Genomic DNA, 14,268 nt, shown 5'->3' on the forward strand with positions numbered 1-14,268 from the left:
CTTACTCTGCTTTTCTTTTGCACAATCCCTTCAGCAACATTCACAGCAGTGAGAGCAAACAGTGAAAAAAAGGTTTCATTTCTTGTTCCGTTGTAATTTGTCCTCATAGAGACTATCTTGGGTACATAACAGAGCAATCATATTTCAGGGGACTTGTTTGTCATCTATTACTAATGATAGTTCTAGAATAACGCGCCGCATCTTGCTGTTTATTTGTTGTGTTCTGTTTCTTTTTTTGTCTCCTTACTCTCAGCTGTGCTCTTCTCTTGCTCAGCTCTGCATTTCTCATGGAGGCATGCTAGGGGAAAAAAGTCTCAAATATGACAAGCTTAAGCTCGGAAAAGTCAAACGATGATCCCAGGAGCATTTGAGGACCTTGAATAATGCTCATTGGCAATAAACCAAATGCGACTAGGAATGCAAATATTTTGATAATCACGATTTTCACAATATGCCAAAATATTTATTTACTTTTGTTAAAACAAATTTTTAATTCCTATCATTTATTGAAGAAGCATTTTATTCCACATCTTGCCAATTAAAGGCTATAAAAATAAACAAATAACCTATTTTTTTTTGTTTTACATTAAATGTACATATATTATAATTTTAGAAACATTTATTTTATTTAGAATTATGTATGGGTACACACTTACATTTAAGTTTAAAGGAGTCATGAACTGCATTGTTTTATTTTTCTTTGTTAGTATGATTTTGACATCAAAAATGCATTTTTCCTACCCTGATTTTAGCCCTCTTGTTTGAACGCTCTGTTTTTGGGGGCGTTTCTGCTGTGAGACTTCAGTGTAACATCTTAGCTAACATATTTGCATATGAAATAGCTAAGTATTACGTGTGGAACGCTCTCAACAACTTTGGCACGATTTTACTATTACAGCTCTCAAGCCTAACCAATCATGAACCGTGTTGATTATAGCATTATATTTAGATCTGTGCCATTATATTTAGATCTATAGCATTATATTTAGATTTATGTCATTATTAGATGGTTATATATTATCATTATTTAGATGGTGGCATGAAAGGTTGCAGTGATGAGCACTATAGCCGATTACAGTTGAGTCTCATCATTTCAACTCAATTTCTGCATAGTAAGAGATGCTTTCGCCATTACTAACACTGCAAACACGATGTAAATAAGAGATTTGATGATTATAATGGGAGGTTTGGCGAGAGTCCAGAACTCAGTCACTGATAATCTCACACTAACTTGTTTGATTGACAGCTTCAAAGAGCGTTCTTTAATCTCTTTCTAAATATCATTTAAATATTGTAAAAGTCTGTTTGCAAAGCCTGCACAGTAATTACGACTGATTTACCAAAGAATCCACAGTGAAATGTACCGAAGACAAATCAATAATGCTACTCTGAGACATTCACATTGTTGAAAAATAAATAACCACATTCTTAGCATTAGTTGCAAGGTTGGAAGTTTGATTAGTTGGATGGTAATGTTATTTTGGTGTGCTTTTCTCTCCTTGTCATCTCACTAACACTCGTGGGTGAGCCAAAAGTTGCATTAATGAAGTAGGCATTGATTTTCATCTGCAGAGGCATACACATTCCACAAAGAGTCGTTTGCTGGGATTTGTTACAATAAAAGCTTTTTTCAGCTCTAAAGCAAGATACAATATAATATAAGATATTACAATATAAGATATTCTTATAGTATGATAACATCTTGTATGTCAAAAGTAATTAAAATTAGATGTTTCAGTTTATAACCCCTTTTAATGGTAACTTACTGTTAGGACAGTCTTTTTAATAACATTTAAATGAACAACACTAACATTTAAGAGTATAACAGTAAAAGATAAATGCTGGAGAAAAAACACTTAATCCACACAATCTGTTAAAGCACCCGACGGAGTAGACTTGTGCATTTAATATGAAGTTCTTAGTACTGCCTGCTTTGTGGAATGTAGCTTTTTCTGTGGTCCCCTTTTATTTATGATTTTGTGATGCTTTTGATGGCAGATTGCTTTTTTTATACTACAGCTATACAAAAACTAAAGCTATTGTTTTTGAGCTATTGTTATAAATATTATTATTTTTTTTTATTATAATTTGATGTATTCCTAATGTAATTTACAGCTGAAACATTTTTTCCAAATCATGCGAGCAACACATAGGGGAGAAATATGGCATCTCCGCAGTCCAACTCAAGCTCTTATTGCTGCTCATTTGGATGAAATACTGTAAATCATTTCACTGAAAGCTGAAAAGAACAATTAGGAAAACTATTCAAAGACTGATTTCACACTCAGCAGCGTGGCACACATTAAAAAGAACCAAATTCATTATAGTTACTCTAAAAAATGCCCCACAAAGCTGTGTCATGGAGAGGTGTGTTGAAAATGTACTTCTAAAGGGATTAGCTGTCTTTGTAATTAGCAACTCTTTTATTTATTGAAAGCCTGGTTTAAGGACTGTATGCCACCGGGCAATTAATTGGCCTTCTTAAAAGAAGGTGACTACATCCTTGTAGCAATATTCATGTGAAGCCTTTTTGTGCTTACCGTCCATGATCCTCAAACATTTAGCTGACAACTTAATTGTTTCTGATGCCTGATGCAGGAACATGATCATTAGCATATGAGCGTGAAGCGAGTATTTAGCATTTTATAATCCCTGTATTACCCATTAGAATGTGCCCTTTGCTTTCATGCCACCCTAGAGAACTGTGACACCAGCTAAAATGAAACTTGTGTTTGACTTCACTGGCAGACTCCTTATAGTATCCATATGAAAATAATCATTTGAAATTAATTTACGTTTTATTATTAAGATTAAGCTTTTTTAATGATATAAAATCAGCAGTGTTCTCTAGGGCAACATGATATATATTATTAGGTAGTTTACTCATGACGAATCTTTAAGTGCCGTTGTGATGAGTAGTAAAAATGAGAGTAAAATAAATATGTTAAGCTGTGTTTTAAATGCATTTATTGGCGTTTTAATAGGAAAAATATTATTTTGACTTTTAGACTGTTTATACTGATGGATTATATGGTCAGATGTGGTGCTATGCTTGACAATGTGTTCAGAAGATGAATAGTTTATAATCAGGGTTTGAAATGAATACCTGCCAATGTGGGTGAAAATCCTCTGTGGCGGGTAAAGCATATCAAAACACTAGCCAATTTGGCAGGTTAGGACTCATAAATTACATTCAATCACTTTGCATGGCGTTGCTATCAGAGCCCATCCCCTAAAAAGAGCCTAAAATTGTCGCATACTGCAGTGCCACGTCTTTAAAATTTGAACACATTGTTTTCTATAACCATACGCATACCATCTGCGCCATTAGACATCTATCAAGATGTCCGAGGCACAGTGCTTCCTGTCTGATGTGCTCCACTGGATCCATAGGAGACCGTTAAGAGGCCACGTTTTCTAACCCTTTCTCATAAATGCCGCATGTCCAAGACTTTTGGGCAAAAAGCGCAAAAACGTCTTTATTGCTATGTGCAGCTAAACTGAATGCTATTATAAGAGAAGTAACAGAGAATATTGTCTTTATTTCTTTATTACCTTATTTCAAAGTTATCCTCAAAAACATGAAAGCAATGCAATGTTTCAGAGTCAGATTTAATACATCTAAGCTGTTACATTGATAATATGGTTTGTTTCTTATAATCTTGTTTCGTCTGAATTGCCAGTAACTTGTAAAAAATTCATTTAAAAAATAATTAGAAGCCATGACTGGTGAGTGAAAAAGTTAATTTCAAATGTTTATAATCATTAACATTTTTATTCTGTATGTAGCATTCTTTTCTGGACCGACTGGGATGCCACTTTCCCTCGGATTGAGGCAACGTCAATGAGTGGGAGTGGAAGACATGTTGTGTATAAGGACATGGAGATTGGAGCCTGGCCTAATGGACTCACCCTAGACCATCAGGAAAGGAGAATAGTGTGGACGGATGCTCGGTAGGGGCAAATAAAAAAAATGCAAATCTAAGGAAATGTATGTAAGATTGTGGCCAAAACTGGTATTGCAGGTTTATCCCCTCTCCCCCTCGCCTCTGACTCGAGTTTGCCAGATAACGTTTGTAACTGTAGCTTTGGTAACTAGAGAAGAGCTGGCAACCCGCATGCCGAAACACTACTGACTTTGTGATTGGTCGATAGGTGGAGGGTGGAGCTTCAGGCCAAAACACAACATGTCAACATCAACATCAGTTGAGGGCTGCAACAACAACTTTTAAATGACAATATCCTGGCCGATCTACTGTTGTCAGTGATATAAGTATTTGAAATTAACATGATTTCTTAATGTCTAGTGACATATCAAGGCCATTTTATGATTAATTGAAATTCATTTCTTACATACAGTTCCTTTAAGAATGACATTTTTGTGCACATTTCAAGAAGCATTGAATTTAAAGGGTACTTAAGCGATTAGCATTAAGCTTATAAGTAGAAATCCAGGAGTATATTCTCATGAGACAAGATATTTATGTATTGTATTTCTGGAAAAAATCTTCTGATGACGCAAATATCGTCATTTTGCATCATCTGAGGATTTTTTGGCCAGAAGCTAGAGATGACAGCCAGTAGAGGGAGCTAGTTCTGCATGTTTTTAACCCGCCCATGGGCGGTGGGATCGCACTCACAGCGCTCGGCTCGGGCTGCTGCGGGCATTCATGTAAACGGAGCGGTGTGAAGTAAAATGAGTGTTTCAACGTTTCAAACGAATTCCTACGAAAGTTAACCCGCATCGGATCATGGACGGGGGGGATGGAGGGTAGGGTTGATGGGCGTGCCTCTACTTTTATTACAAATTATACAAATTATTCATCATTTTAAACAAACTATGCATCATTTGAAAGCTAAAACACTCAAGATTCATGTTCTGAACTCGTTTTTGCAATAAATACACCCGAGAGGAAATGGTTAAATGAAATGCTGAAGCACTATTAATCATCTTTCATCTCCTGTCGTTCAGATCAGATCAGTCGAATCCAATAAACCACAGCATACATGTCCAATTAAGAGTCCCTTCTTCAAAATGCATCCCACTTTTTAATCCAGAAAAAAAAAATCTCATGATGCATGAGTTAGTGTAATCAATCATGTCCATTTTCAATGAAATATCGATTATAATCATTATTCTGATGATCTCCACTGTACGTTGGACTGTTCCTCTCATATTAAACCCTCCCAGGTCTCTCTAATTCAATCACAGGCTTTCTGATGAGTCATCATATATAGGAAGCGATTTACTGGCTCCGAAAGCTGTCAGTCAAAGTGCCCATGGTTTTCGTTGGATAAAGCCAGTCATTGCCTATAGCCAAAGCCTAGCCAGCAAAAGTTTGATTGATGGGCGTAGTAACAAATCAAAAGACATTATTTTGCGCTGTGTTTGTAAGCTATGTTATAAGCATGGAATGCATATCCCTAGTGCTTGCCGTCTCCATGGCACCAGCATGGCCTGCCCGTTTTTGCGCACAAACCTAATCGAAGCGCGCAGACTATATGACAGACTGTTTATCAACTAAATGAGGTTTTTACACTTTGTAAATTCTGTAAATAGTTGCTTTAGCTTTTTCAGGAACTGTAAATGCATTATAATTAGCAGTTTATTGCAGAAAAACAAAACGTGAGTCACTTACATGCATTTTTCCCCTGGTTTGTCTTTGTTCCTATACTACTTTGAATTTCAAGTGTAGTTTAAAATAAGACCAGATTTATGAATATAGACCATAGGGTTTAATAGCTTGCAGACATTTTTATTTGCATATGTCGTTTTCAGAAAATTCTCGAAAATAGGGGAGCAGGTTAAGAGGTTAAGCTTCCAAAGGCATGATCTGAAAATGCACCAGACTGAACACGCGCTGTGACTGTATGACGCGCCCGTGCTTACCTCAGCTCTGCTCAGCTCTTCACAATCGTGATAAATGTAATCTGACCTCTGCTGCGTTTGTGCTGTGACTTGGCTCTCTCACATTATATTGAACAGACACGTTCAGTTTTGTAGTGCCTGTTCTCTAACTGAACTAAATGATTTAATTACTGTGAAAATGAAAACAATTGTAGGGGCGTTTGGGAGTGGCCTCGTAGGGCAGTGAAGCAAGTGCATTCTGGGAATACATTTTCTGGCTTTTCTCAGTTTAGAAGGCACCAAATTAAAAAAAAATATTTCACATTTCTACTACATTAATTCCCCCATTTAAATACACATTCATCTATCCAGCGCTGAAGTACCCCCTTTAAGGCAAAATTGTTCAGCTTAGTATTTTTTTAATGAATAATAAATGTGTTTTGACGGTTTTTAATATTTGTTTATAAAACAACATAGACACATTACATTTAAATCCCTAGTAATGAATGACATTACATGACTCGTGTAATGACTTGTTTGAGTATCATGCAATAATACGTTTTAGTTTTTTTGTTTTTATAAATTAATAAAAAGTGCTTATACGTTAAGAATTTCCCTCAGGAAGTTGTCATCATTGTAACGTGTTGTTGATATAAGCATGGTGCTGGTCTCACCTCATGTTTCTTTTTCCCTTCAGCTCAGATGCAATATATTCTGCCCTGTATGATGGCACGGGGGTCATAGAGATCCTCAGGGGGCATGAGTACCTGTCACACCCGTTCGCTGTGTCTCTCTTTGGAGGTGGTGTGTACTGGACAGACTGGAGAACCAACACTTTAGCCAGAGCAAACAAATGGACAGGCCGCAATGTAACTGTGATCCAAAAGACAAGCGCCCAGCCATTTGATCTGGAGATATACCATCCTAGCCGACAACCTCAAGGTAGGTGTTTTTGAATTATTTACATTAATTTCCATATAATATAACATAATTGCTATGTTGTTGATTTAATCAACAAAAAGTGTTCATTGATTTAACTGGTTAATTATTGAAAGAAATATACATGTTTTAAAATCATTTTTCTTTGTCCACCATGTCAGGTTTATTTTTTCTCTCTGAAAAATTCAATGTATCATACTGCTGCCTTCTGTGTGAGGGATTCAAGGTCACATTCTCATCAGAGGGGGGATTCATGAGTTAATAAAAACCTAAAACATAATTAAATCATAAAACATTTAGAATTTAAATAAATAATTGTAAAAAGTAAAAATAATACACTTACTAAAAATATTAAATATTTATGTGTTTACCTGCATGTCACGTGACCATTAACCCACATCTCTGACCATGCAAATGTGTTAATTTATTGATGTTGATTAATGTTGAATTCTTTGGTGCATCTTAAGTAAATATTTTAGGTCAAAAAGAAGTTTGCCTGACAAAGATTTTTGGGAGTTCCAGGTGTATATGCCTTTCTTTTTTCAGACGAATACAATCGGAAATATATTAAAATAATGCCCTCTTCCTAGCTTTATAAGGGCAGTGAATAGAGGACATGATTTTGAAACCCCAAAAGTACATTCATCCATCATAAAAGATATCCAGGGGGGTTATTAAATGCCTTCTGAAATGAAAGAATGCGTTTGTCTAAGAAAACTATCCATATTTAAAAAAAATAGGCTGTAATCTAAGCTAACCAGAACTAAGAAAGTAATATACACCTAGGATGGCTTGAGGGTTCATAAATCATGGGGTAATTTTCATAATTGGATGAACTATCCTTTTAAACAGACAACAGTTTGATTATTTTATTAATTGAATTCATAAAATAGCTACTAATTGTTATGATTACACTGTTACACACATTATATAGTAATATATGTGCTGTGGACAACATGATCACAGAAAGAAAAAAAAAGAGAATAAGGCTAATGTCACTTTAAAACAAACAATAATTCCAGTGTTGTACTCAGTCACGCTGAGTATTTAGCTTGATTTAACCAGACTAACAAAACCTTGTTGCCATAGGGACAACTTCTGTTTGTTAAACGTATAACAGGCATCACGGTTTTCTTGAAAATTGCTGGAGGTGTCTAGGCATAAAATCTCACCCTTACTGATGCTGATCATCCAAATGTTCTGTCAGAGTGTTTTAACTCTTATTTGACACTCCTTTTTCCTGTCAGCGTTTGCACCCCGTGAGCTCATTCTGCATGCAAACCCCATCACAGCAAGCCTTGCAGTTTTCACGTCGACCTAGAAAGCTTAGCTGCGCGTTATTGTAAAAAAATAATATTAATATGATCTGCCTATGTTCGGGAGACAGAGAAATTTTCCTGCATGCTCTGTGTGGTGAGGATTCATTTGAGCCGAATCCCGCTGATCGTTCATTTCCTCTGCCAATCTGAAAGCCCAAACGGCTCTGTTTGAGAGCAGCAGAATAATTGAAAAAGGGGGTCATGCAGAGCGTAAGCAGGCCTGACGTGGACTCAAGATGGGCTCTTTTCCTCAACCCAAATTAATTTTAATTGTTCCATGGTACAGTGTCACACGGGGCTTTGCAGCCAGCAAGGGCAGCAGATTATCTTCTGTCAAACAGACAGTGGCTGCTTGGATCTTTGAAGGAAAAAAGATCATGCAATTACTTTTATTGGCGTTTTCATTTTTAATAGACAGATTATGATTTTAGAAAATATTATGTACAGCATATAATATGATATATAGCCCAATATTAAAAATTGCATTTTTTAAATTGTAAAAATCATGTTAACAGAAGTTACTGCGATCGCCAAGTGTGCTAGGTGTCCAGATGTCCAAAAATGTTGCCTCCTGCGAGTGTTCATCAGCTGAAATAATCTGATTTGCACCATTTCAACAAGCCCAAAACTATAGGGGGCCCTGCCAAAACGCCTCATGTCTCCTGCCACAGCACCGGCAGTTGGGTGACTGTTTTACACCGATAAGTGTCGACAAATTATGCTACATTGCCAGAGAAGCCAATAAGTATGGCTAATCTAATTTTAAAGAGCTCATGGGAAGGTCTGGCTATTAAAGGTGTCCAAAATCTGGGTTCTGGCCCCTTACAGTCCATGGCAATTGTGTTTATGTTTGGCCTCTGCAGTTCTGGCAGGGTAGTGGCGGACCTCTGAGGGTCCGTAGGGAGGTAAAAGGGGCCACGCTAACTAGCCTAACTGACTAAGGCTTTAGCCGTAAGCCGACACGTGGTAAACGCATTATGTGTGGTGAAAGAACTGACGGTTGAATTTCAAGAGATCGACACCAGTTTGGAGGGCTCACATTTTTAGTGTCTGTGTGGCCTCCAGTGTTGTAAGCACTTTTCCAGCACATTGCTGACAGGCAAGCCACTTGAAAATTACTAGTTTGCAGACACAGACAGGGCTGTATCTTTCCCTATTCGGACAAGGCTAAAGCAGTGAACATACGAATTGTGCTCCGCACCCTCTTTACATACGGCAATGTTAAGGTAAAGTTAGATTGATGTAGAGTTTTATGAAATCTGTGGCTGATTTATGACCACAAACAAATCAGTACATCCAAATCAAGTGTTTCTATCATGAGTCAAGTGCCCTCGCACTGTTTATACAGTATTTATTCAAGCAGCCATTTTCCCCCTGCAGACCAGCTGAATGTATAATTAATTCTATGGGATTGAAGCCTATAATTTACTCACTTGAAAATATTTGTTATGTTCACTTGCAAAAATATCCTTGCTACATAAGTGAAATGGGTTTCATCATCGGAAAGAAATAATGGGCCTATATTCAAATTCCCACTGGATCAATTATTTACAAGATGCTACTGCTTGTGGCGTTAATTGCATGTAGTTGCTCTGGGTTCGTGGAAGGGTTAATGTCTCTTGACAACAGGCAGTAGTCTTGTGTAATGGCAGAAGAATGTGGCAACTTTATAAATAGTCATAATAAATGTTACTTAAGCAGCAAATCAGCATTTCTGAATAATCTTGTCACACTGAAGGAATTATTATAATTTTTTAAAAATATTAATGCAGACTTTGTGAGTATGAGCCTTATTTCAAAAACATTTTTACAACTTTTACCAATGTTTTTTCAAACATTTGAATTTTAGTATACAGTGGGGCAAAAAAGTATTAAGTCAGTTATCCCGCTTAAAAAGAAGAAGAGGCCTGTCATTTTCATCAAATGTATACTTCAACTATGAGAGACAGAATCATAGCCGTTTTCCACGGCTTCTCTGCTGTTTTAGTTTGAATTGTTATGGTTACTTCTGGTTTGAAGGACATTTCATGTTGCTCGCTGCGGCTGCTCTCTCTTCGGGGTGTCGGGTGTTGACTGGTGGTCTCTTTCGGGCTTGAACTGCATGCTGGCTAAGGTTGCCGGTTGATTGGCGGCGTTTGCACCAACCCAGCGCCATCAGTGTCCGGCATGACGTTGAGATGTTCTGCGTCTCGACTGTGGCCGCTGTTCCGTCTTGCATTGCAGCCGTGGAACGACTTGGACTTCTACGCTGACCCCAGTGGGTCCACAGAAGTGCCCGGGAAACTTAGTTTGCCTCCTGCATAGTGCTGCAGCGATCCTCTCCATCTGGTCTTCAGCTGTCATGCCTCGACGACGTCATCAGGACACTGCCGAATTGGGAATTTGAAGCCTCTAGCGCTGGGAGAAATGTTAAACATGGAGTGGACCACAATGCACTGAGGAATGTTTCCTCTTTAAGTGCCACAACATGCACGTCCTGCTCCCATTCAAAGCAAGTTGCCTCTTGCATGTATTGCACACGACAACATTCTTGGTTCGAAGTTTTGTGAAACTTTCCCACACTTTGCTAGATTGGATTTGTTTGCACTCTGTCTTATGCGCTGTTTTCTTCTACCACAATAGCATTTGTAATGGCTGCATTACACTCTAGCGCTACAGCGCCGTAGAGATCAAATTGCGATATTGCAGGCCCTTACATTAGGTCACGTGACATCAAATGACTACTCGACAACAAAGATTTTTGTCGACAATTTTTTGTTGTTGCCATTTGTTAAAATATAAATGATCACCTTAGATATTGATATTATATGCTTGCCTTTTGAGTAGGAAGATCTTTAAAATAAATCTGAGAAAGATCTAAAGGTTAAATGAAAATCCACACCAGTGGCCTTGTGGCTATTATCTGTCTGCTCAACATTAACTTCCATTGAAATATAGTAGCCCTGCTGCAAAGAGTTGTACAAAAGGTCTAAATGTGCTGTGATGCCAAGAAGATCACTGTGGGCGGAAGACATGAGCTTTGTACTAATGTAGCTAAAGTTAGCATTGTCTCTCTGTATTCACAGAGACCAGAGCTTGTTTTAGCCCCCAAAATGTTCACCGTCTGTACAATTCATAAGCGCACTTTTATTGCTTCTTAAAAATAACAACATTTTTATAAAAATACAGTCAGAGGCAATGGTAACTTTAGCCACATTAGCTGTCAGTGTGCTAATAAGCACACTCACGCAGTTTTATTTTGCATACATTAAAATATTATGTGCCGTACTTACATGTTGAATTTGACAAACAGTTGGTATTGATCCATCTTTGAGACGCAACTTTTGTGCAAATCCTGTGTTTTGTTTACCCTTAAATGCAAAGCAGCCCAGTGTACATGCAATTCACTTAAACATATTCAGAAAGCATTCAGTAAATTTGATGGAAGAACCTATCAATAGGGAAAAAAAAAAAAAAAACATTCTAGGTTGGTCCCCTAAAGGTCCTGCAAACGTTATGGGAATTTAGTGTAGAGACCATTGCATTAAACAAGATATGTTGCAGCCAGTCCTGAATTTAACATTCCCATCTGACTAACAGGGAACCAAGTGAGAATGTTCTGTTAACATCCCAAATGTCCTCTTTGTAATGTTGCTATATGACCATAGAATAACCTAAATGGAATGTCCCCCTATAGTCATAAAATGAACGTTATTATATGACCATGTGGTAACATTCTGTTAACATCTGAAAAGTCCTCTTTGTAACATTGCTATGTGACCATAGAATAACCAAAATGGAATGTCCCCCTATAGTCATAAAAGCAACATTATTATATGACCATGTGGTAACGTTCTGTTAACATCTGAAAAGTCCTCTTTGTAACATTGCTATGTGACCATAGAATAACCAAAATGGAATGTCCCTCTAAAAGTCATATCGGGAATGTTATTATATGACCAACAGAGGACTGCGTGGGAATGTTCTGTTGTCCCAAATATCCTCTTTGTAATGTTGCTACATGACCATAAAATAACCAAAATGGAACATCCCCCTAGTAATTTCAGGAACGTTATTATATGACCAACAGAGGGCCATGTGGGAACTTTCTGTTAACATCCCAAATGCCCTTTTTGTAAAGTTGCTATGTGACCATAAAATAACCACCATGAAACATCCCCCTTAAGTCATATAAGAATCTTTGAACTTCAGCACTTTCATGATGAAAGGAAGATGGTTTAGGGACGTCCTTAACATTCTATGGAGGTTTGGGATTTTCATCACCTTTAGCGAACCTTTAGGCGAGAGCATCCCCTTCTGCTTGAGACCCATTTTTATGTTCCCCTCTATGCGGACATCTGAACTGTCACATCTCAAACCAAGGGCCCACTCAAGTAAACTAAGTCTGTCAGTTTACCTCTTCAGTAATAGTTGTTTTATTTTCCTGTTGGAAGTCGGCAGCTGTTGTTCCTGGCTCCTTTTGGGAGAGCTGTTCTTCTTAATTCATAAGATGTGATATTGATTTGTTCTCCTTGTTGTGTTTTCTTTCCCTGGTTTAAATGTGTATCACTCTGGGTTTTCAGCCTCAAACCCATGCGAAGGAAATAATGGAAGAGGTCCTTGCTCCCACCTTTGTCTCATTGATTATAATCGCACGGCGTCCTGTTCATGTCCTCATCTTATGAAGCTCTCCCTCAACAACCGCTCTTGTGTGGGTGAGTATACAGCTCTGTAACGTCCCCCACAAAAAAAAAAAAAAAAAAAGAACATACACACAAAAGTATGGATCACTTTGAGTTTTCTAGAGGATGTATTGCCTTACATATAAATTTTCGGCCATCAGCCCTGAAGAAGTTCCTGTTGTATGTGAGGCGCTCTGAGATCCGTGGAGTGGACATTGATAATCCATACATGAATGTCATGACTGCTTTGACGGTTCCTGACATTGATGATGTCACTGTGGTGGATTACGACGCTCTTGAAGAAAGGTTATACTGGGCAGATGTTAAGACTCAAACAATAAAACGTGCATTCATCAACGGAACTGGCCTTCAGACCGTCATTTCCGGAGGTGAGTCAAAACAGGAAGTCAAAAACGTGTCTTCTTTTTTTCATTTGTCATGTTCTGTGCGATTGGTGTAAGATTTTCTCTATAAACACCACTTAAGTGAGAGCTACTGTTTTATATATTTGTCTCTGCTGCCATATTGTAGGTTTGAGCTGAAATACCGTTTTATTTGGCTGACACTCAATCTTAAATTGTTTTTTCAATTACGAGTAGGCTGTGTTCACAGGCAGCCTGCATTTTTTTTTTTAAATGACGGTTGAAGGAGTGTGCGGCAGAACATAAATAATATATTACGTGATAGGAGAGCTTGTTTGTGAAGTTCTCCAGGGATTGCTTCTCCAAAAAGCATTAAGAAAAGCAAAAGTAGTGCGAGATGAAGACTGTGGTAGATTTTCTTAAGTGCTGTCTGTTATCAAGCACAAAACTTCTCAATCCGATTAGCATGCCGAACATGTGCCTTTGCAAGTTATTTGCGCATAACATTTTATTATAGCATGCACAGAAGTGTTCCAGTCACCCATGAGGCTTGTTGTGATGTGCTCCTCTGTGTTAATGGCTATCTCTGGTACGTGCAGATATTCAAAACTGCCGTGGGCTGGCAATAGATTGGCTCTCAAGGAACATGTATTGGCTGAGCTCTGAGAACGAGGAGACGCAGATCAATGTTGCCCGACTAGACGGATCTCTAAAAACCTCAGTCATCCATGGGATTGACAAACCAAAGTGTCTGACTTTGCACCCAGCCAAAGGGTAAGCTGCCCACATGGAAAGATTGCAGATTGTATGATTAAATAAGATATGTGTTTGCTCCTATTACTCATATTTATAAGAAATGTATTATTAATTAGTGTGAAGGAATTAATATAAGTAAGGGATAATCCACGGCTAGCTGTGCATTAAACTAGCCTGTCTCTGCCCTCCTACGTACGCCCGCTCAATTTTCATTTTCCTTCAGTACTACGTCTGGGACTGCGGTGTATTCTTAGGTTTTCTCCGAACAAATTTTTACCGGTCCAATCAGCGAACAGAGGGAGTGGCTGAGTACGATGACGCTGATGTTGTGCGCTAGTTTGAGTTGTAGTTCAGTAATAGCGGTGGAGAAAGATGCGAACGAA

General features: G+C 37.9%; 1 protein-coding gene across 13 annotated transcripts in view; it reads left to right on the plus strand.

The window, feature by feature from the left end:
- The window catches only part of lrp1bb (low density lipoprotein receptor-related protein 1Bb), a 442,399-nt gene that overhangs the window by 294,097 nt on the left and 134,034 nt on the right, over positions 1-14,268 (plus strand). For all 13 annotated transcript variants that reach the window (XM_067444216.1, XM_067444217.1, XM_067444225.1 and 10 more), the window contains 5 exons: positions 3,790-3,954; positions 6,546-6,790; positions 12,669-12,800; positions 12,929-13,156; positions 13,729-13,903. In XM_067444216.1, coding sequence (XP_067300317.1) covers positions 3,790-3,954; positions 6,546-6,790; positions 12,669-12,800; positions 12,929-13,156; positions 13,729-13,903 — 945 coding nt within the window. The remainder of the gene's footprint in view (positions 1-3,789; positions 3,955-6,545; positions 6,791-12,668; positions 12,801-12,928; positions 13,157-13,728; positions 13,904-14,268) is intronic.

The sequence above is a fragment of the Pseudorasbora parva genome, chromosome 5, assembly GCF_024679245.1.
Source record: "Pseudorasbora parva isolate DD20220531a chromosome 5, ASM2467924v1, whole genome shotgun sequence".
Classification (NCBI taxonomy): domain Eukaryota; kingdom Metazoa; phylum Chordata; class Actinopteri; order Cypriniformes; family Gobionidae; genus Pseudorasbora; species Pseudorasbora parva.